At 44.8% G+C, this 20296-nt stretch overlaps 1 protein-coding gene across 9 annotated transcripts in view; it reads left to right on the top strand.

Moving 5' to 3' along the window:
* Positions 1-20296, top strand: part of ANKRD17 (ankyrin repeat domain 17) — a 173705-nt gene that overhangs the window by 89010 nt on the left and 64399 nt on the right. For all 9 annotated transcript variants that reach the window (XM_077276900.1, XM_077276938.1, XM_077276930.1 and 6 more), the window contains 10 exons: positions 2441-2588; positions 2679-2912; positions 3137-3231; positions 3308-3545; positions 4966-5157; positions 6099-6208; positions 6301-6388; positions 8771-8898; positions 9440-9583; positions 9714-9816. In XM_077276900.1, the coding sequence (XP_077133015.1) occupies positions 2441-2588; positions 2679-2912; positions 3137-3231; positions 3308-3545; positions 4966-5157; positions 6099-6208; positions 6301-6388; positions 8771-8898; positions 9440-9583; positions 9714-9816 (1480 nt within the window). The remainder of the gene's footprint in view (positions 1-2440; positions 2589-2678; positions 2913-3136; positions 3232-3307; positions 3546-4965; positions 5158-6098; positions 6209-6300; positions 6389-8770; positions 8899-9439; positions 9584-9713; positions 9817-20296) is intronic.

Raw genomic sequence — 20296 nt, 5'->3', positions numbered from 1 at the left:
CCTACCATAAGTAACACACTACGCCACCATGGACTCAGATCCTGCAGTGCCAGACGTGTCCCACTGCTTAAGCCAGTACATGTCCGGGCCCGTCTGAAGTTTGCTAGAGAGCATTTGGATGATCCAGAGGAGTTTTGAGAGAATGTCCTATGGTCTGATGAAACCAAACTGGAACTGTTTGGTAGAAACACAACTTGTCGTGTTTGGAGGAAAAAGAATACTGAGTTGCATCCATCAAACACCATACCTACTGTAAAGCATGGTGGTGGAAACATCATGCTTTGGGGCTGTTTCTCTGCAAAGGGGCCAGGACGACTGATCCGGGTACATGAAAGAATGAATGGGGCCATGTATCGTGAGATTTTGAGTGCAAACCTCCTTCCATCAGCAAGGGCATTGAAGATGAAACGTGGCTGGGTCTTTCAACATGACAATGATCCAAAGCACACCGCCAGGGCAACGAAGGAGTGGCTTCGTAAGAAGCTTTTCAAGGTCCTGGAGTGGCCTATCCAGTCTCCAGATCTCAACCCTATAGAAAACCTTTGGAGGGAGTTGAATGTCCGTGTTGCCAAGCGAAAAGCCAAAAACATCACTGCTCTAGAGGAGATCTGCATGGAGGAATGGGCCAACATACCAACAACAGTGTGTGGCAACCTTGTGAAGACTTACAGAAAACGTTTGACCTCTGTCATTGCCAACAAAGGATATATTACAAAGTATTGAGATGAAATTTTGTTTCTGACCAAATACTTATTTTCCACCATAATATGCAAATAAAATGATAAAAAAACAGACAATGTGATTTTCTGGATTTTATTTTCTCAGTTTGTCTCCCATAGTTGAGGTCTACCTATGATGTAAATTACAGACGCCTCTCATCTTTTTAAGTGGTGGAACTTGCACGATTGCTGAATGACTAAATACTTTTTTGCCCCACTGTACATACATACTCCCTACATTTCCTTTTACCCCTTAACGTCCAATGACTGGTAGTCTGTCATTGGACGCCTCCCCCCATTTGGTGCAGGCTCCAGCAGTGAAGCCCGCACCTTTTCCAGGACATGACAGCTGATCTGATCAGCTGACATGTGCCCGGAACAGCCGCTGGTGAAATCACAATTCGTTCGCGGCTGTTAACATGTTAAATGCCACTGTCCAACTCTGACAGCGGCATTTAACACACTGTCCAACTCTGACAGCGGCATTTAACATGGACGCACAGGAAGCGTGTCCTTTCCTCCCACTATCGGCTGCAGCCCTACTCTGTATCAGAGGCGATCAGACAAGTGCAGCTTCTAGTCTCCCATGGAGGCTATAGAAGCATGCAAAAAGTAAAAAAAAAAAGACGAATTTAAAAAATGAAAAAAATATAAAAGTTCAAATCACCCTCTTTTGCCCCATTCAAAATAAAACAGTTAAAAAAAATTAAATATACACATATATGGTATAACCACATTCAGAATCACCTGATCTATCAATATTAAAAAAAGTAATTAAATCGGTAAATGGCGTAGAGAGAAAAAAATTAAACACCAGAATTGCGTTTTTTTTGGTCGCTGCAGCATTACAATAAAATGCAATAACTGGCGATCAAAATAATGTATCTGAACCAACATGGTATCATTAAAAATGTCAGCTTGGCGCCCAAAAAATAAGCCTTCACCCGGCCCCAGATCCCGAAAAATTGAGACGCTACAGATCTTGGAATTTGTATTTATTTTTTTTAACAAATTTTGGAATTTTATTAAAAAAACAAAACAAAACCGAAAAGAACCTAGATATGTTTGGCATCTATGAACTCGTAATGACCTGGAGAATCAATAGCAGGTGAGTTTTGGCATTTAGAGAACCTAGCCAAAAATAGCCAAACAAAAAATAAGTGTGGGATTGCACACTTTTTGCAATTTCAGCGCACTTGGAATTTTTTTCTGTTACACGACATGGTAAATCCAATGGTGTCGTTAAAAAGTACAAATCGTCCCGCGAAAAACAAGCCCTCACATGGCCATTTTGACAAAAAAAAAAATAGAAAAGTTATAGCTCTGGGAAGAACGGGAGCAAAAAATGAAAATGCAAAGCCAAAAATACCCCTGGTCGTTAAGGGGTTAATGGTAAGATTATTAAAGCAAGAATCTGCCTTTTGCTAATGTTATGTGAGGCTTTTGCGCTCATGGCAGTAATGAGGACTTGCTGGAATTGTAGAGGAAGATATTAAAATAATTTGTGTGGAGAAATGGCAGATCTTATTAGACGCTTGCTTGACAGTAAGGAAAAGAGTGAGAAACCTGCAAACACCCTAAATTCCCAGTAAGCCATCTCTCGCTCCCTAGCAAAAGTATACACATGATAAAGGCTATGAAGGAATACTGAACCCTTATCACTCAATGCTCATGTTCATCCTATTCTTAAAATTGCTTGTTTGTTTCCCCCCTTTCTAAAGGTTCTTTTGGCTATGCATGCAAATGTGGAAGATCGAGGTATAAAAGGAGATATTACGCCTTTAATGGCTGCTGCTAATGGGGGACATGTTGAAATTGTGAAGCTGCTCCTAGCTCATGATGCTGATGTGAACTCCCAGTCCTCCACAGGTTTGCCCTTAATTAGTTGTTAAATCGATATATTTTTATATTTCTTATTGTGATCATTGTGTCATTTCTCCTCGTCTCCCCCTAATGCAGGAAACACAGCACTTACCTATGCATGTGCTGGCGGCTATGTAGATGTTGTAAAGGTGCTGCTGGAATCAGGTGCTAGCATTGAGGACCACAATGAAAACGGTCACACTCCTCTTATGGAGGCGGGGAGTGCTGGCCATGTGGAAGTAGCCAGAGTCCTTCTGGAGAATGGCGCTGGAATTAATACTCATTCTAACGAATTTAAAGAGAGCGCACTAACTTTGGCGTGCTACAAAGGTAAGTAGGTTTACCATATGTAGAAGCCTTGTACCGTCTAATTGGCCCAGGATAATCTCATTTTATGCTAGTAAGAAAAAATACAGGCTTTGTAAATTGCACTCACTCATTTTTATACTGCAGCACTTATTGTAGTTCGGACTACATGCGGATGGTTGGCGTGCACAAGTTTGTGTCATATACAGTTTGCCCAAAGCCTGTGTATTTGGTCTTTTTTCCAACAGGACATCTAGAAATGGTGAGGTTTTTGTTGGAAGCTGGGGCCGACCAGGAACATAAAACGGATGAGATGCACACTGCCTTAATGGAAGCCTGCATGGTAATCGGACTCCTTAGATCTATCAGATCCCTCAGCCTTTTATTCTGCTTGTATTAACAATTTGTGTTCTATGTAGGATGGCCATGTAGAGGTGGCTCGACTGCTGCTAGATAGTGGGGCCCAGGTGAATATGCCAGCGGACTCATTCGAGTCTCCATTAACGCTCGCAGCTTGTGGTGGCCATGTAGAGCTGGCAGCTTTACTCATAGAGCGAGGTGCCAATCTGGAGGAGGTAAATGATGAAGGCTATACACCCCTCATGGAAGCTGCCCGGGAAGGACATGAAGAAATGGTAGCGTTATTGCTTGGGCAGGGTATGTATTCTTATATGTGCTTGTCTTTACATATTTCACAATGAGATTGGTTGGTTTTCCTTTTCATTGTCTTAAATGGGCAAGGATATGCAATTTGCCACATCAGTGCTCTTTTCTCCTTTCTGACAGGTTTCTCTTACATTGCATTAGTTCTAGGTTTGTTTGTTTTTTCCTGTAAGCCTCATTGGGGACTATTCACTCTGACTCGCAGCATCTTTATGCCCTTGTGATGGGTAATGAGCAGTGATGAGTGAACACGCTCCGATAACGTCTTATCCGAGCATGCTCGGATAAGCGTTATCTGAGTATCTTGGGCGTGCTCGTATGTTATGTTCGAGTCCCTCTGGGCTGAATGATTTGCGGCTGCTTGACACCCTTAGCTTGTGGGGATTCCCTAATAAACAGGCAATCCCTGCATGTGTTGTCTAACAACCGCAAATCATGCAGCTGCGGGGACGAACATTTCAGGCGTGCTCGTATGACGCCCAAGCATTAACGGATAAGATGCTATCTGAGCATGTCATCACTAGTAGTCAGAGCTGCACTTTAAAACTAAATTTGCAGCGGTTATATGGATGAAGAAATACTCATGCGACTGCCTAAAAGCTGTATATTCAGCATGTTTTTATAACTTTGTTCACCAGAGCGCAATGTCTTTGTGTGCTTAAGATTTTTTTTTTATATATAATTATGTATTTTTCATAATTATGCCTTGTTCACACCAAGCACCTGGGACAACTAAAAAGTTACATTAAAGGGCTTGTCCACTATTTGAACAACCCCTTCTCAATGCCTATTGTACTCCCCTCTAAAATTATCATGCCTATACTCTCCTCTGGTGCCGGCACCATTCTTTGTGGGCACTGGTTCTCCCGAGGGGTCGCATGACATAACCTATCACTGTGGTCATTCAGCACTGGCTCCACACTCTCCTCATTTGGACATGACCTCTGGAGGAAGTGAGAGCTGCAGCTGCTTTCACTTCTTATGGATTTCTGAAAGATATAATTGAAGCTGGTCCTCATTGGCCGCAGGGATTGTATGATAAAAAATTGTTACGCAAACCCAGGGAGAGCCATTGTCTACACCGCTGTAGCTGCATCAGAGGGGAATATAGGTGTTATTTTACTGGGGGAAAGCAGGAGATTGAGAAGGGGCTGTCAGAGTAGTAGACAACCCCTTTAACTTTATATGACAGTGTTTTGTCTTCATAGTGAGCAGAAGGTTTTTATAGAATTGCTTTAATCTAACTCAACAACGTCCTGCTCGCTGTCCAACATTTAGACTTTGTATTTTTTTTCCTTAATTCTAAATTTGATGCACACTGAACTGTCCTTCGCTATAACCACACACTTGATCTACCCTGTTCTAATGCAAACATGGTCAAATTAGCCTCTATGACTTGCTACCTGTTTTTTAGGTGCCAACATCAATGCTCAAACTGAAGAGACTCAAGAAACTGCCCTTACTCTGGCCTGTTGTGGAGGTTTTCTAGAAGTTGCAGACTTCCTCATTAAAGCTGGAGCAGATATAGAGCTGGGGTGCTCCACACCATTGATGGAAGCAGCACAAGAAGGTCACCTAGAGCTGGTCAAATACTTGCTTGTAGCTGGTATGTGCGCAATACTTTACTACATTCTTGCATTGCATATTAAAAATAAAAACATCAAAATGTCCTATTGTTTAAATCAGTCTTTTGTGTTAAATGCGTGTTTTTTTGTTTTTGGTTTTTTTTAATTTTCGGCAGTTTTTTTTTTTCCTTTAACTATCCAAACTGTGTGTGTGTATATGTAGATAGATAGATAGATAGAGATAGATCGATATATCTCTTCCTCTTTTGGGAAATTTACAGGCCACAATGCACAGGCTGTTTTGTATTGAAGCATCTATTGAGTGTGTAACAGTCATTGTGACAGAAGGGGGACCAGGGTCATATGTGAATGGTTGATCCAGTGTTATCTCAGTGTTTACAGGTGTTACCTGTCATTGTAATCCTGCCTTTTCTGATAAGGAGCCTACTGAAAATTTCCGGAACGGACCTGAACGACTCTAAAAAATCCCAGTGGCCACTGAAAAATGCATTATTAATTTTTTTTTCATTAATAAGTTATCCAGGAAAAAAACAAAAAAAAAAAAAATCCCCAAAGTAGGGGGAATGTGAAAGGATATGTAACACACAAACCTGATGTAAACAGTAGGTGATTTTTGGATGGCTTCATGTTAAGATTAGTAGGCATTAGTGGTGAGCGAACGTGCTTGGGTGACGTGTTTATCAAAGTATCCCGGGCGTGCTTGAATAACACAGTATTTTAAGAGTCCCTGCGGCTACTAGATTCATGGCTGTTGGCCTCATCACATGCGGGGATTGTCTAACAAACAAATACCCCGTGTGTTGTGGCAAACGGCCACAAAACATGCAGCCGCTGGGACTCGAACATATCTGAGCATGCTCAATAACACGTTATCTGAGCACGTTCGCTCATCACTAGTAGGCATTACATCAAAACCTTGGAATTTTTAAACTGGTAAATTGCTGTACCCTTGGTTTCATAGGAGCAAATGTGCATGCGACAACTGCGACAGGTGATACCGCTCTGACGTATGCTTGTGAAAACGGGCACACCGATGTGGCAGATGTACTGCTTCAAGCTGGGGCGGATTTGGTAAGTCTCTGACCCTTATATATTTGGCCTGTACTCAATAAGTTGTTCAATAAGAATTGTTCAAGGTATTTACGATTTCTGTTTTGTTAAAGGAGCATGAATCCGAAGGTGGTAGGACCCCGCTGATGAAGGCTGCGAGAGCTGGGCATGTCTGCACTGTGCAGTTTCTCATTAGCAAAGGTTTGTTAGCAGCTGACAACACACATTGTTATTGCTTCAGATGAGCCTTGTTAGATCAGTAGTGGTCCCAACGGTCAGACCCCTCCTGGTTACCATTAGTCATTCTGTGGAGAGGTGGTACATGTCTGTGGCTGTGTAATACTCCTTTAAAATCTATGGTCCTTCCCAGCCTGGATAACAGACAATACAAAGCCTCATACAGAAGTCTGTTTATGGGAATTTCATGAAGAGGGCACATGCCCATTATAACCTATGCCTTTGCTGTTTTGCAGACTTTGTCTTCAAAAATATCAGAGATGCAAAACATTTTTGTTTCGCCTCTCTGCTCAAAATAACCCTTACTACAAGTCCATGGGTTCATGAAAACTCTCACTTATTGCTAACCATGTGCTTTGTGTTCCACATTGTAATGTGTCAGAGAAGCATTGTCATTTATTTATTTTCATATGAGACTATCGCTAATAAACATCTGATGTTCAAAACGGACACACTGACCAAACTACCTGTTTTTATGTACAGGAAAAGTTGCTGACCTCTGACATGAGGCCTTAGTGTTAGTTGAGCGGAGTCATATATTTTACTTGAATCATAACTCACAATTTAAACAACCAAAAGAAAAATGACAAGCCAAAACTTACCGTATATACTCGAGTATAAGCCGAGATTTTCAGCCCACTTTTTGGGGCTGAAAGTGACCCTCCCGGCTTATACTTGAGTCAGTGTCGGCGGGGGGGTTGGAGGTTGAGGGGGAGCGGCGCGGTGACATACTCACCTGCTCCTGGCGCTGTCCCTGCATGTCCCATGGTCTCCGGGCAGCTCTTCCTGTGTTCAGCGGTCACGTGGTACCACTCATTAAAAAAATTAATATGGACACATATTCATTATTTTAATGAGCGGTATGTGACCGCTGAACACAGGAAGATGCTGCCGGCTTCCGGAGACCATCTGACAGTGAGACGTTGCCAGGGGACCGCGCCGGGAGCAGGTGAGTATATCGGGGGAGGTGAGCATTGCGCGATAGTCACCTTCCTCGCTCCACCGCTGCACGCTGCTCTGTCTTCCATCCTGTGCACTTACTGTTCAGGTCAGAGGGCGCGATGACGCGATTAGTGTGCACGCCGCCCTCTGCCTGAACAGTCAGTGCAGAGGATGGAAGGCAGAGCAGCGCGCAGTGATGGAACGAGGAAGGTGACTCGCAAGTGCCGGGGGCCTGAGCAAAGAGAGGTGAGTATGTGATTTTTTATTTTAATATGGGGCAAATGTATGAAGCATCTTATGGGGTCACAATGTATGGAGCATCGTATGGGGCCACAATGTATGGAGCCACAATGTATGGAGCATGTTATGGGGCCATAATGTATGGAGCATGTTATGGGGCCACAATGTATGGAGCATGGTATGGGGCCACAATGTATGGAGCATGGTATGGGGCCACAATGTATGGAGCATCGTATGGGGCCACAATGTATGGAGCATCGTATGGGGCCACAATGTATGGAGCATCGTATGGGGCCACAATGTATGGAGCATCGTTTGGGGCCACAATGTATGAAGCATCTCATGGGGCCATAATGTGTGGAGCAGCTCATGGGGAGATAATGTGTGGAGCATCTCATGGGGCATAATGTATGGAGGATCTTATGGGGCCATAATGTATGGAGCATCTTATGGGGCATAATGTGTGGAGCATCTTATGGGGCATAATGTGTGGAGCATCTCATGGGGAGATAATGTGTGGAGCATCTCATGGGGCATAATGTATGGAGGATCTTATGGGGGCATAATGTATGGAGGATCTTATGGGGCCATAATGTATGGAGGATCTCATGGGGCATAATGTATGGAGGATCTTATGGGGCATAATGTGTGGAGCATCTTATGGGACCATCAACCTTTATGCAGCATTGTATGGGGCAAATGTTTCTATGGAGCATCTTATGGGGCCATTATTAACCTTTGTGCAGCATTATATAGAGCATATTTTAATATGGAGCATTATATGGGGCGTATTTTGTATGGAGCATCTTATGGGCCCCATCATGAGACTGTATGGAGCATTATATGGGGCTCCTGATTCAATATGGATATTCAAAAACACTTAACCTACTGAATTAATTTTACTTTTATTGGTATCTATTTTTATTTTTGACATTTACCGGTAGCTGCTACCTTTTCCACCCTAGGCTTATACTCGAGTCAATAAGTTTTCCCAGTTTTTTTGTGGCAAAATTAGGGGGGTCGACTTATACTCGGGTCGGCTTATACTCGAGTATATACGGTAGTTCTTTTTACAGTAAATCTTAAAGAAACTAAGAGCCCTACCTTGGCTACATGGGATAAATTGGTGTATATGTATGTTTTACATTCACATTTTAATTTCAGGTGCAAACGTGAACCGCACAACGTTGAACAATGACCATACGGTCCTGTCTCTAGCGTGTGCCGGAGGTCATCTAGCTGTGGTTGAGTTGCTGTTAGCACATGGGGCTGATCCAACGCACAGGTTAAAGGTAAACGGTTTTTAACACTTTTTTTTAAAAAAAAAAATTTTTTTTTTTTTTTTTTTTTTTTTTTTTTTTTAAAGTATGCAAGCCAAAGCTTGTTTTACATGAACACAAGGCAAACTTTTACTGCAAGGATTTGTCGGCATAATAGAAACTCCTTTTTTTTCCCAACACCTTACATTTTGCTTGTGGAGCCATAGAAACAGACCAGTCTGCGTATGTGAAATATTTATCATATCACTTACTGTTTGTAATGTGAGTAATGAGGTTGTCTCCGCTGGGTACAAATTGAAGTAATGTTCCATAGTTTTGGATACATTCAAGGGTCCCGTAACGCTGCAGTGTACTCTAATTGCTGTGCTAACTTGCATAAGAATATATACCCAAACCAATATAGTGTGGGGGGATAGCTGGCTCTAGTGTATTCAGCCCATGGTAATAAGCATTTTTGTTTCAGTTTTTGTACAAAACTCTTAAAATGTTACATTTTTAAATCTTTTAAGAATTATTCTACTAGTTTGACTTTTTTTTCTAAATTTTTTTTAAGGATGGTTCCACAATGCTAATTGAAGCCGCCAAAGGAGGTCACACCAGTGTGGTTTGCTACCTATTGGATTATCCGAATAACCTTCTCTCTGCTCCCCCGCCTGACGTTACGCAGTTCACCCCTCCCTCCCATGACCTGAATCGGGTAACATACTTTTTTGATGTGTGTAATTATGTGCATGTTGTGTTAGAAACTATCACACTTTTTTTTTTTCCCTTGCCTTCATTAAAAAAAAATTTAACTCGTTTTAATTCCATGATTGCTAATCTTCTAGGCTCCCCGTGTTCCAATGCAGGCACTGCCAATGGTTGTACCACCCCAAGAGCCAGACAAACCCCCTGCAAATGTTGCTACAAACCTTGCCATCAGAAATAAAGGTCAGTTTCATCATCCTCAGGCTGCTTCTACTGCGGAGCTATATTAGCTCATGTATACGCTGAGGGTCAGAAGTCACAGTATGCTCCATTGCGTCTGTTTTATATATATATATATATATATATATATATATATATATATATATATATATATATATATATATATATATATATATATATGTTAAGGAACTCAATGATGGTGATGGCTACATACTGCAAAAGAGTGAGGATGATCTGGTTAATTAACCGCTTCACGTCATTTCCCATTACAAATCCTTTTGGATGTTGCAGTACTCGTCTGGTTTCTAAGCTGCTGGTGGCCTTTGAGTCCCATTATCAGTCAAAATCTAAACATTTTTTGGAAACTTTTCCATTGCTGCAGTCAAGTAAATGATTGCATCTCGTATTTAACATGTAGTCAGAAATATTGAATTTCTGATTTTTTTTTTTTTTTTTTTTTCAAAGATTAAGTCTAGAGTGACACTGTAATAACAGGAGCAGTAATGGGCTCCTCCCTGCTCATAGGCTGACAGCTCGCTTCTGTAGCGTGCATTTTCCATATTGACTTTCTATATGGTACATGGTGAGATAAGTGGGGACCAAATAGTTGGTGAAAGCTGGAAAAATGGCCCTCGTGCATTTCCAGCGTTAGATTGCAGGCGAACCCAGAGCACTTAAACTGAGTGTAAGTCCTACTTTTATTTCGGTAAACTCCAAGATTTTGATTGGTCAGTCATTAGTTTCAGAAAATCGGACTAGATCCTGGTCCAGACGAGCTGTCACCAAGGCCAGTGTTTGCCCTTGTTTATTCCCTCTGCTCCCCTGAGCATGTTGGCTGTGGACCGCCCATAGATTATAAACGTTTGGACATTTCCTCGTTGGATTTAGCAGTGATTTTCTACATCACTGCATTGTAGAGCAGCTTTATGTCCTTGGGATTCTCTGAGGGAGGCTGGTCTTCAGAATTGCTCTGTATTTATACAAAGAAATGGAGAAAGATCATATAATGCAGCACTAAACAAAAAAAAAAAACATTTTGGGAGACATATGGCAGATTTAAAATAAATATAAGGAAAGCAATACTCAAAGGAGCTGCATCAATAAAACAAGCTAAAAAAAACTGGCCTGAACTTAGGAAAGCATGGAATCCAGACAGCTTTCCAGCGGGATTTTCCCTAAGGCTATGTGCACACGTTCAGGATTTCTTGCAGAAATTTCCTGCGCAAAACCAGACATTTTCTGCAAGAAAACCGCATGCGTTTTTGACTTTTTTTTTTTTTTTCGGAGCTTCACAGTGCATTAAATAGCGGGAAAAATGTGAAAAATCCATAAAATTAATGAACATGCTTCGTTTTTTACCGCGATGCGTTTTTTTTTCACAGAAAAAATTGCATCATGTGCACAAATTGCGGAATGCATTCTAAAGATGGGATGCATAATGTATGTGTCGTTTATGCATTTTTATAGCGAAAAAACCGTGAAAAATCCACAACGTGTGCACACAGCCTTAATCTGCAGCATTTTGGAATTAACCATAAATCAGTAATGAAGGGCGCCTGTGTGGATTTCATGCTTCCCGTGGGTCAGACAGCATGAAACTGCTGACAGGTTCCCTTCTGCTCCAGTAAGGGTTCTAGCTGGCGTATAGTCACGTTAGTGAGTGTGGCTTGTCTTCGGCAGCTTAAAGACCCATTTTGTTCTCTCCCTTTTGCAATATGGGAATTGCTCCTCATTGATTATTTACCTTACAGCTCGGATTTTGGGTACCCTTTGCTTTTTGACAATCTCTAGCTTCTCTGAATAATGGTTATGTGCTTTTAGCTGTTTGTATTTCTCATTAGTATTTTTTTTGTTTTGTAATTCTGTGTTTCCATTGTCTTACCAAAGCCATGCTGGGTACCTGCATCTTATTTTTCTGTTTATTTTCTACTTTTGCTGTGAGAACACTAGGCATAACTTGGGTGGAAAAGCAATCATGAATGTTTTTTCATGGTGTCACTTTTCTTAAGTTATAGTTTTGCATCCTTTGTTCCATTTCTCTTCAACCAGCAATACCAGCTTCCTAAAGATGGCCGGTCACCACTACTAAGATCTGTTTTAGTAAATACATGCGTTCCTTCATAAGAATCCCACATTAAAGGGAGGGAGTCTGACATCGGCGTACTATTACGCCGATGTCGGAAAGGGGTTAATGTCTGCAAGGTAAAGTAAAGCTCTAGTTTGGGTACCTGAAAAAGGCAGAAAAACCTGTTTTGGTTGCGGCTTTTTTTTTTTTTTTTTACTGCCAAGAGATCCGTTTTTTGGCTGCAGAAAAGAACAGCAAAAAAGCAACGTGTGAACATTGCCTAATGCAGATTTTAATTGCAGTTTACACCGTATTCAGTACTGGGTAAATGTAGTGGGGTGAAATCTGCAAATAACACATGTGGATTATGTCTGCTTGTTTGGAAGCAAATCCACAGTGTAAATTGTCCACAATGTGGGAACATAGCCCTGGCAGCGTTCATTGGGCCATATAAGAATATGCACGGACTCAGCCCCAGCTGGTCACTCAACAGAGAATTATCAAAAAGCAGAGTTGTAACAAAAAGTGCTTAAAATTATTTTTACAAATGTATATACTAACAGAGACATTTTTGAAAGTGACTGATCCTCCCTAAGGCCATGTGCACACGTTCATGATTTTTCTCATTTTTTTTCGCGTTGATTCGCTATAAAAACGCGAAAAAAACGCTTACATATGCCTCCTATTATTTACAGGGTATTCCGTATTTTTTGTGCAAATGTTGCGATTTTTTTCCGCGAAAAAATCGCATCGCAGAAAAAAAAGCAAACATGTTCATTAAAAATGCGGAATTGCGGGGATTCCGCACACCTAGGAGTCCATTGATCTGCTTACTTCCCGCACAGGGCTGTGCACACCATGCAGGAAGTAAGCAGATTATGTGCGGTTGGTACCCAGGGTGGAGGAGAGGAAACTCCACGGACTGGGCACCATATAATTGGTCAAAAAAAAAGAATTAAAATAAAAAATAGTCCTATACTAACCCTCTGATGGCCCCCGAAGTGTTCCCACCTCTCTGGTGCATGATCTCTCTTCCGTTCCTATAGATGATGTGGTTCAGGACCTGTGATGACGTCACTGTCTTGTGATTGGTCGCGTGACCGCTCATGTGACTCATGCGACCAATCACAAGCCGTGACGTCACCGAAGGTCCTGAACCACACCGGCATCTATAGGAACGGACGCCGCTGAGGAGATTGGCTGTCTGCAGAGGGTGAGTATAACCATTTTTTTTTATTTTTTTAATTATTTTTAAACATTCTATCTTTTACTATAGATGCTGCATAAGCAGGATCTATAGTAAAAAGTTGGTCACACTTGTCAAACAGTATGTTTGACAAGTGTGACCAACCTGTCAGCCAGTTTTCCAAGCGATGCTACAGATCGCTTGGAAAACTTTAGCATTCTGCAAGCTAATTACGCTTGCAGAATGCTAAAAAAAACCGCAAAAAAAAAATGCGGATTTCTTTCAGAAAATTTCCGGTTTTCTTCAGGAAATTTCTGCAAGAAATCCGGACGTGTGCACATACCCTAAAGGGAACTTGTCAGCAGGATTGTGCATAGTAACCTACAGTGTCATGTCGGAGCTGTTATTCTGAATATAATGATACCTTGGTTGATGAAATCCATCTTGAGATTGTTTCTTAATCTTTATTTTCAGCTTGTGTTAATGAGATTCTCGTGCCCTAAGACGGGGCTGGTGTATGTGGTGCTCTGATTAGCTATTCGTAATGCAGACTGCTGAGAGGTCACTGATCCCTCACTGACCTGCCCCCTAGTTTACATAATGAATACCTAACATACTGAAGAAAGAGACAAAAAACACTTCTGCAGGCAGGTGCCAGCTGTGTCACCAGCGCTGCAGCATAATCACATGGTTAGTGTTGCAATAATACTTTTTCTTACTGTTATCCAGCTTGGGGAAAAAACAAACAAATTTAAAATGGTGCCGACGCGCCTGCGCAGTAGCTGCTATCGGTGTCGATAGCTATGATCTGATACCTGCTACTGTTCATGCGCTGGCGACGCCATCTTACTAGAGAAAAAAAATTACTCCTCCAAGATGGCACCGCCCCTACCTGCAGAGTTGCAGCTATCCGTGCCTATAGCTGTTATCCGATAGCTGCTATTCTCAGTTGCAGTCACCATTCTGCATTGTGAATAATCAGAGCACCACATACAACAACCCACCTTAGGGCGCCAGAATCTCATTCATTAACTACAAACCTTAAATAAGGATTAAAGAACAACCACAAGATGGATTTAATCAACCAAGGTATCATTTTAATCAGTATAATGGCGCCGACCTGACACTATGTAGGTTACTTGGCACAATCCTGCTGACAGGTTCCGTTAAAGCGAACCTGTCAGCAGGATTGTGCTCAGTAAACTACAGACAGTATCATGTTTTCGCTGTTATACTTATTAAAATGATGCCTTGGTTGATGAAATCTGTCTTGTGGTTGTTGTGTAATCAGTGTTAGAAGTTTTCAGTTAATGAGATGTTCGTGCTCCGGGCGGGACTGTAGGCAGAGTCTTAACTTCCTGCTCTAAGCTTGAGAAACCAAGTTGAGACCTGCCCACAGGCCGCCCCAAAGCACAAACATGTTCCTCATCATAGATGATTTCTCTGGCTTAGAGCAGGAAGATAAGACCCTGCATACAGTCCTACCCCGGAGCACGGGCATCTCATTAACTGAAAATTTCTAATGCTGATTATACAAGAACCACAAGATGGACTTCTTCATATCCGGTATCATTTTAATCAGTATAACAGTGTCAACCTTACAATGCCTGTAGTTTACTGAGCAAAATCCTGCTGACAGGTTGGCTTTAAGTATTCTCCGATGCCAGGTGCCTTGTAGAATGTGTTTTTACCTGTGAATTGAAGAAATAAGGATTGCCTGAGAGAACCGCCAGAGCTGCTATGTATAGGAAAAATAGTTTCTCATTGTGAAACGGCTATGTGAAGCTGATCAATGCCTGAAATTGAGGCGGATTGCTGGCTTCCCCTCTTCTCTGTACAATGTGTGCTATGTGCATTATTTACTATCCACATTGTGTTCTGTAAAGCTGAAGCAACACAATGTCCTCGTCCCACCTGCCATGCATAAAGGGTGACTTGGATCCATACGTTGGCCCTTTGAGGCTGATAGAAAGTTTGGAGCTGCATCAGGCCCGTCACTGCAATTTACGTGTTCATTAAAAGGCATCTTAAAATGATTCACCTAGTATATAATCGGTGTTAAACAATAAGGCTACGTTCACATTTGCGTTGTGCGCCGCAGCGTCGGCGCCGCAGCGCACAACCTCAAACAAAAACGCAGCAAAACGCATGCACAACGCTGCGTTTTGCGCCGCATGCGTCCTTTTTTTAATTGATTTTGGACGCAGCAAAAATGCAACTTGCTGCGTCCTCTGCGCCCAGACGCGGGCGCCGCAGCGACGCATGCGGCGCAAAACGCAAGTGCGACGCATGTCCATGCGCCCCCATGTTAAATATAGGGGCGCATGACGCATGCGGCGACGCTGCGGCGCCCGACGCTGCGGCGCACACCGCAAATGTGAACGTAGCCTTAGATGTTCTCGCCTCACATTTCAAAGCTATTGGATAATAACGCATTTATGGGTTGGGCATATCCACGAAACCTGCATTGCTTGTGGGATAATTTGTGGAAAGTGCCTCTTGCTTTAATATTGGACAGGAAAATCAGTGGGGATTGTATATGAAATGCCCACAGTGGATGTAGCCTTCCAAATAACACTACCTTTTTGTAATTGATTTGTTTTATATATTTCAGTGCCCTTTTCTCCAGCGCCACATTGGGGGACACAGGACCGTGGGTGTATGCTGCTGCCACTAGGAGGCTGACACTAAATACAAAAAAGGGTTAGCTCCTCCTCTACAGTATACATCGCCCACTGGCTCCGGATAATACCAGTTCTTGCTTAGTGTCCGTAGGAGGCACACTGCGTCAGAATTTTTCCAGACGTTTCATTTTTTAATTTTAATTTTTATCTTTGCGCAAGAGGACGAAGGGGGCAACGGACCCTTTTAAGGGGGCCGATCTCCCCCGAAACACCAACAGGCGAGCACGGCAAGTTTACTCCCCGTATCCTTTCCTGCGACGTGGGATGTTTGGCCGTGACCTAGCCCTGTGAAATCCTAGGGGAGTGAACCCTTAGGATACACAGATGCACTTTCACTGAGCACAGTCCGGACGCCCTCCCTCTGCACCACCACTGTGGAACAGCGATGCTGCATGGAGCTCCTGAGTCCCTCTCCACCCCCTCATCAAGAGGGCGGTGGATTGAGGTTGACTGCACCTTCCCTCGTACCTCACCTGAAGAGGACCACAAGCGGTGAGTCTGATAGGATGGGGCTCCCAAGCTCACCGCGGGCTCGGCCGCATTTCGCGGCCGGGCACTGCTAATTTAGTCCCCGGCTTCGGCCTTAGCTAGGCCGCGTTCCGCCCACTGTGTGCGTCACGTGCGAGGCCCCGCCCACCGCTTCAGCGCTTCTCACACATTGCGAGAAGCGCCTCTCAACTCCCGGCGGCCATCTGGGACGGAAGAGAGAGCTCCTGGTGTCTCTCAGGAGCCTCAGAACGCCACCAAATCAAGGAGTGCGTTCCTCTCCGGTCTCAGTGCAGCATCCGGACACAGGACCTGGGTAGGTGCGCTGCACACTGACACAGGCCCTCCTACTCCTGCACACAGTGCTCCACTCACTAGCTGCACAGGTGCCCCACAGCCCTGCACTGAGGTTAGCTGACAACATGTCTCTGCATAAACCCAAAAAGTCTGCAACATTGTTCTTCACTTCTTGCGCTTCCTGTCAGGCTGCGCTAATAAGCGGGCATACTGCTCCGCTCTGTAACGCTTGTGACCCTAAATGCGGGCTTTGTCACTTTCGCAATCTATGGCTTCTTTGACTAAAGCTATAGAGTCCCTCCAGGATCCAACCAGGAGCAGGACCACTAATCCGCCTATTCAGGAAGCTTCCCCTAAGGCTGCGGAGTCTTCAGTCTTCAGGGGCTGCTTTCACTCTAGGCACAAGTGGCCATCTAGGAAGCGTGTCCGTAGCTCGTCCCCCAGGCCATCTGGTGCCTCGGCGTCCGTTAGCTCCGCTTCCCGCTCTCGCTCCCCAGGCACCTCTTCCGATCAGGACTCTGATCCGGAGTCTGATGGGCCTCTAGATCTGGAGTCGCCAGGGTATCGGAGCACTATAGATAGTCTCATCGAGGCCGTCAACCAGTCCCTTCATGTTGATGAGGAACCGGCGACCTCCAGTACGGATAATTCGCTATCTTTTAAAAGGACCAAACGTACTCACAGGGTGTTTGCCAATCACCCGGAGTTCCAGGACATAGTCCAGCGGCATAGGGAGCGTCCAGACAAACGCTTTCTGGGCCAGAGATCTCTGGAGTCCAAATATCCTTTTTCTCCTGATCTCCGCAAACAATGGACAGAATCCCCTCCTGTGGATCCTCCTGTCTCACGTTTGTCCTCTAAAACTGTCCTATCCGTGCCGGACGGATCTTCTAGATAAGATCCCACAGACAGCCTAGTTGATAGTCTCGCCCGTTCAGCTTTCAAGGCTTCAGGCTCGGCACTCTTTCCCTCCTTCGCTGCTACCTGTGTAGCCAAAGCCGTGATTTCTTGGGCAGACTCCCTGCACAAGGCCTTACAAAGCAGTGATCTTCCTTCTGACTTAGCGGAGCTAGCAAATCAAATTTCCCTAGCGGGCGATTACTTAGTAAACGCTTCCCTGGACGCGGCGAACTGCTCTGCACTTACGGCTTCAAACACTGTGGCGATTAGAAGAGCGCTATGCCTGAGGAATTGGCAAGCGTACTTTCTAAAAAGTCCCTCACATCTCTGCCATATATCGGGGGCCGTCTATTTGGCGAAAAGCTGGACAAACTGATTTCAGACACTACGGGGGGAAAAAGTACTTCCCTTCCCCAGCAGAGGTTCAGGCAACCGTTCAGACGACAGCCGCAGGCTCGTTTTCGGCCCTTTCGTGGATCTTACGCATGGTATTCCTCAGCCAATTCCCCCGGCTCCGGGTGCCACGCCGGCAGAGACAATAGCCCTCAGGCTCCATACAGACCCAACCATTCCTGGAGGGACTGCTCCACATAGTCTAGGTCCAGGGGATCTAGACCCCAACAGTCTTCCTCTAAATGACTCGCAATCTCTTCCGGACGACACCAGCAAAGTAGGCGGACACCTTCTCTTGTTTCGTCATGTCTGGCTCTGTCGTTCACGACGAGTGGGTAAGGGATCTGGTGTCCTCCTGGTTACAAAATCGATTTTTCCTTGCACTCCCGAAGCTGGAATGTGCGCTCGGGTTTTTTTCCAAGGCCATTCAGTCGCTCCGACAAGATGGAGTGATTGTCCCTGTCCCAGAGGACGAAAGGTTCCGTGGCTTTTATTCAAATCTGTTTATGGTCCCCAAAAAGGATGAAACGGTAAAGCCCATCCTGGACTTAAAGCTCTTGAACAGATTTGCCAAAGTCCATCATTTCAGGATGGAATCTCTCCGTTCCGTCATTGCTTTGATGGAACAAGGCGAATTCTTAGCATCCATCGACATCCGGGACGCGTACCTTCACATCCCAATCTTCCCACTTCATCAAAGGTTCCTTCGCTTCGCCTTCGGAGAAGAACATTTTCAGTTCACGGCCTTGCCACCGCCCCCAGAGTTTTCACAAAGGTCATGGTGGCTGTCATGGCCATTCTACATTCAAGGCCCATTTTTCCGAGCCTGTGAGGAGTGCGTCCGCATTTCCTTGGATACTCTTTCTCAGTTGGGCTGGTTGATCAACCTAAAAAGTCATCTCCTGTTCCAGCACAACGGATCTCCTTTCTGGGCATGACCCTGGACACCTCCCTAGGGTTGGTGCTTCTTCCTCGGGACAAGGTCCTGGCTCTTCAACAGGGAGTCTGGAAGCTTCTTCAGCCGTCCCCTTATTCCATCCGTTTCGGCATGAGGATTCTCGGGAAGATGGTGGCCGCAATGGAGGCAATTCCATTTGCGCAACTGCACCTCCGTCCCCTACAACATGCTCTGCTGGACGCATGGGACGGGAGTCCCTTTTCCCTCGACCGACTGTGTCCTCTCTCTCCTCGGGTAAAGCAGTCACTCCAGTGGTGGATGCTCCGATCATCTCTCCTCCAAGGGAGGTCTTTCCTCCCAGTCCATTGGCTGGTAGTCACTACCGACGCCAGCCTCCTAGGCTGGGGTGCGGTTTTTCGCCATCACACTGCGCAGGGAACTTGGACTCATCACGAGTCTCGCCTTCCCATCAATATCCTGGAAATACGTGCGATTCGGCTATCCCTAAAGCGGTTCCATCATCTAGCAGGCCGCCCCATCCGCATCCAGTCGGACAATGCCACGGCTGTGGCTTATATAAACCATCAAGGGGAAACCCGCCGCACAGCTGCAATGCGCGAGGTAGAGCACATCCTTTGCTGGTCCGAAAACAACCTCTCGGTCATATCTGCAGTTCACATTCCAGGAGTGTAGAATTGGGCCGCGGATTTCCTCAGCTGGCAAGGTCTCACCTCAGGAGAGTGGTCTCTCCATCAGGACATATTCCAACAGATTTGCCATCGTTGGGGTACTCCGGACATAGAATTGATGGCTTCTGGGTTAAGTGCCAAGGTACCTCAATTTGTAGCCTGGTCCTGGGACCCCAGAGCAATCGGGGCGGACGCGCTAGTCTTTCCTTGGAGTCGGTTTCGCCTCCCTTACTTGTTTTCCCCCCTGCCCCTGCTTCCCAGAGTAATCAGGAAGATCAAGGCAGAGGGTGTCCCGGTGATTCCCATCGTCCCGGATTGGCCTCGCAGGGCGTGGTATGCTTTGCTGATCCAGCTCCTCGCAGATGTTCCTTGGTGCCTACCAGATCGTCCAGATCTACTTTCTCAGGGCCCTTTTTACCACCAGAACTCTGGGGCCCTGTGTTTGACTGCATGGCTGTTGAATCCTGGGTTCTGACTCAAGCGGGTTTCTCCCGTGAGGTAGTTTCCAACTTGATCAGTGCCCGAAAGCCGGTGTCATCGCGCATCTACCATCAGATCTGGAGGATCTTCTTCGATTGGTGCAGAAGCAGAGGTCGCCCTCTGATGGTTTTCAACATCCCTACCATCCTGGATTTCCTCCAATCCGGTCTGGACTTGGGACTTTCGCCGAGTTCCCTTAAAGGGCAGGTCTCGGCCTTGTCAGTCCTTTTTCAACGGAAAATTGCTTCCAAGCCTCAGGTCAGAACTTTTTTTCAGGGAGTCTCTCACTTGGTGCCTCCCTACAATATACGCTTGGGACCTTAATCTGGTCCTAGGTGTCCTGCAGGAATCTCCCTTCGAGCCGTTGCAGGACATCCCTCTATCTCTTCTTTCATGGAAGTGGTG

The sequence above is a fragment of the Ranitomeya variabilis genome, chromosome 1 (assembly GCF_051348905.1).
Source record: "Ranitomeya variabilis isolate aRanVar5 chromosome 1, aRanVar5.hap1, whole genome shotgun sequence".
Lineage (NCBI taxonomy): Eukaryota > Metazoa > Chordata > Amphibia > Anura > Dendrobatidae > Ranitomeya > Ranitomeya variabilis.
Note: the sequence above shows the minus strand (reverse complement) of the source record. Positions and strands in the feature narration are given on the sequence as shown.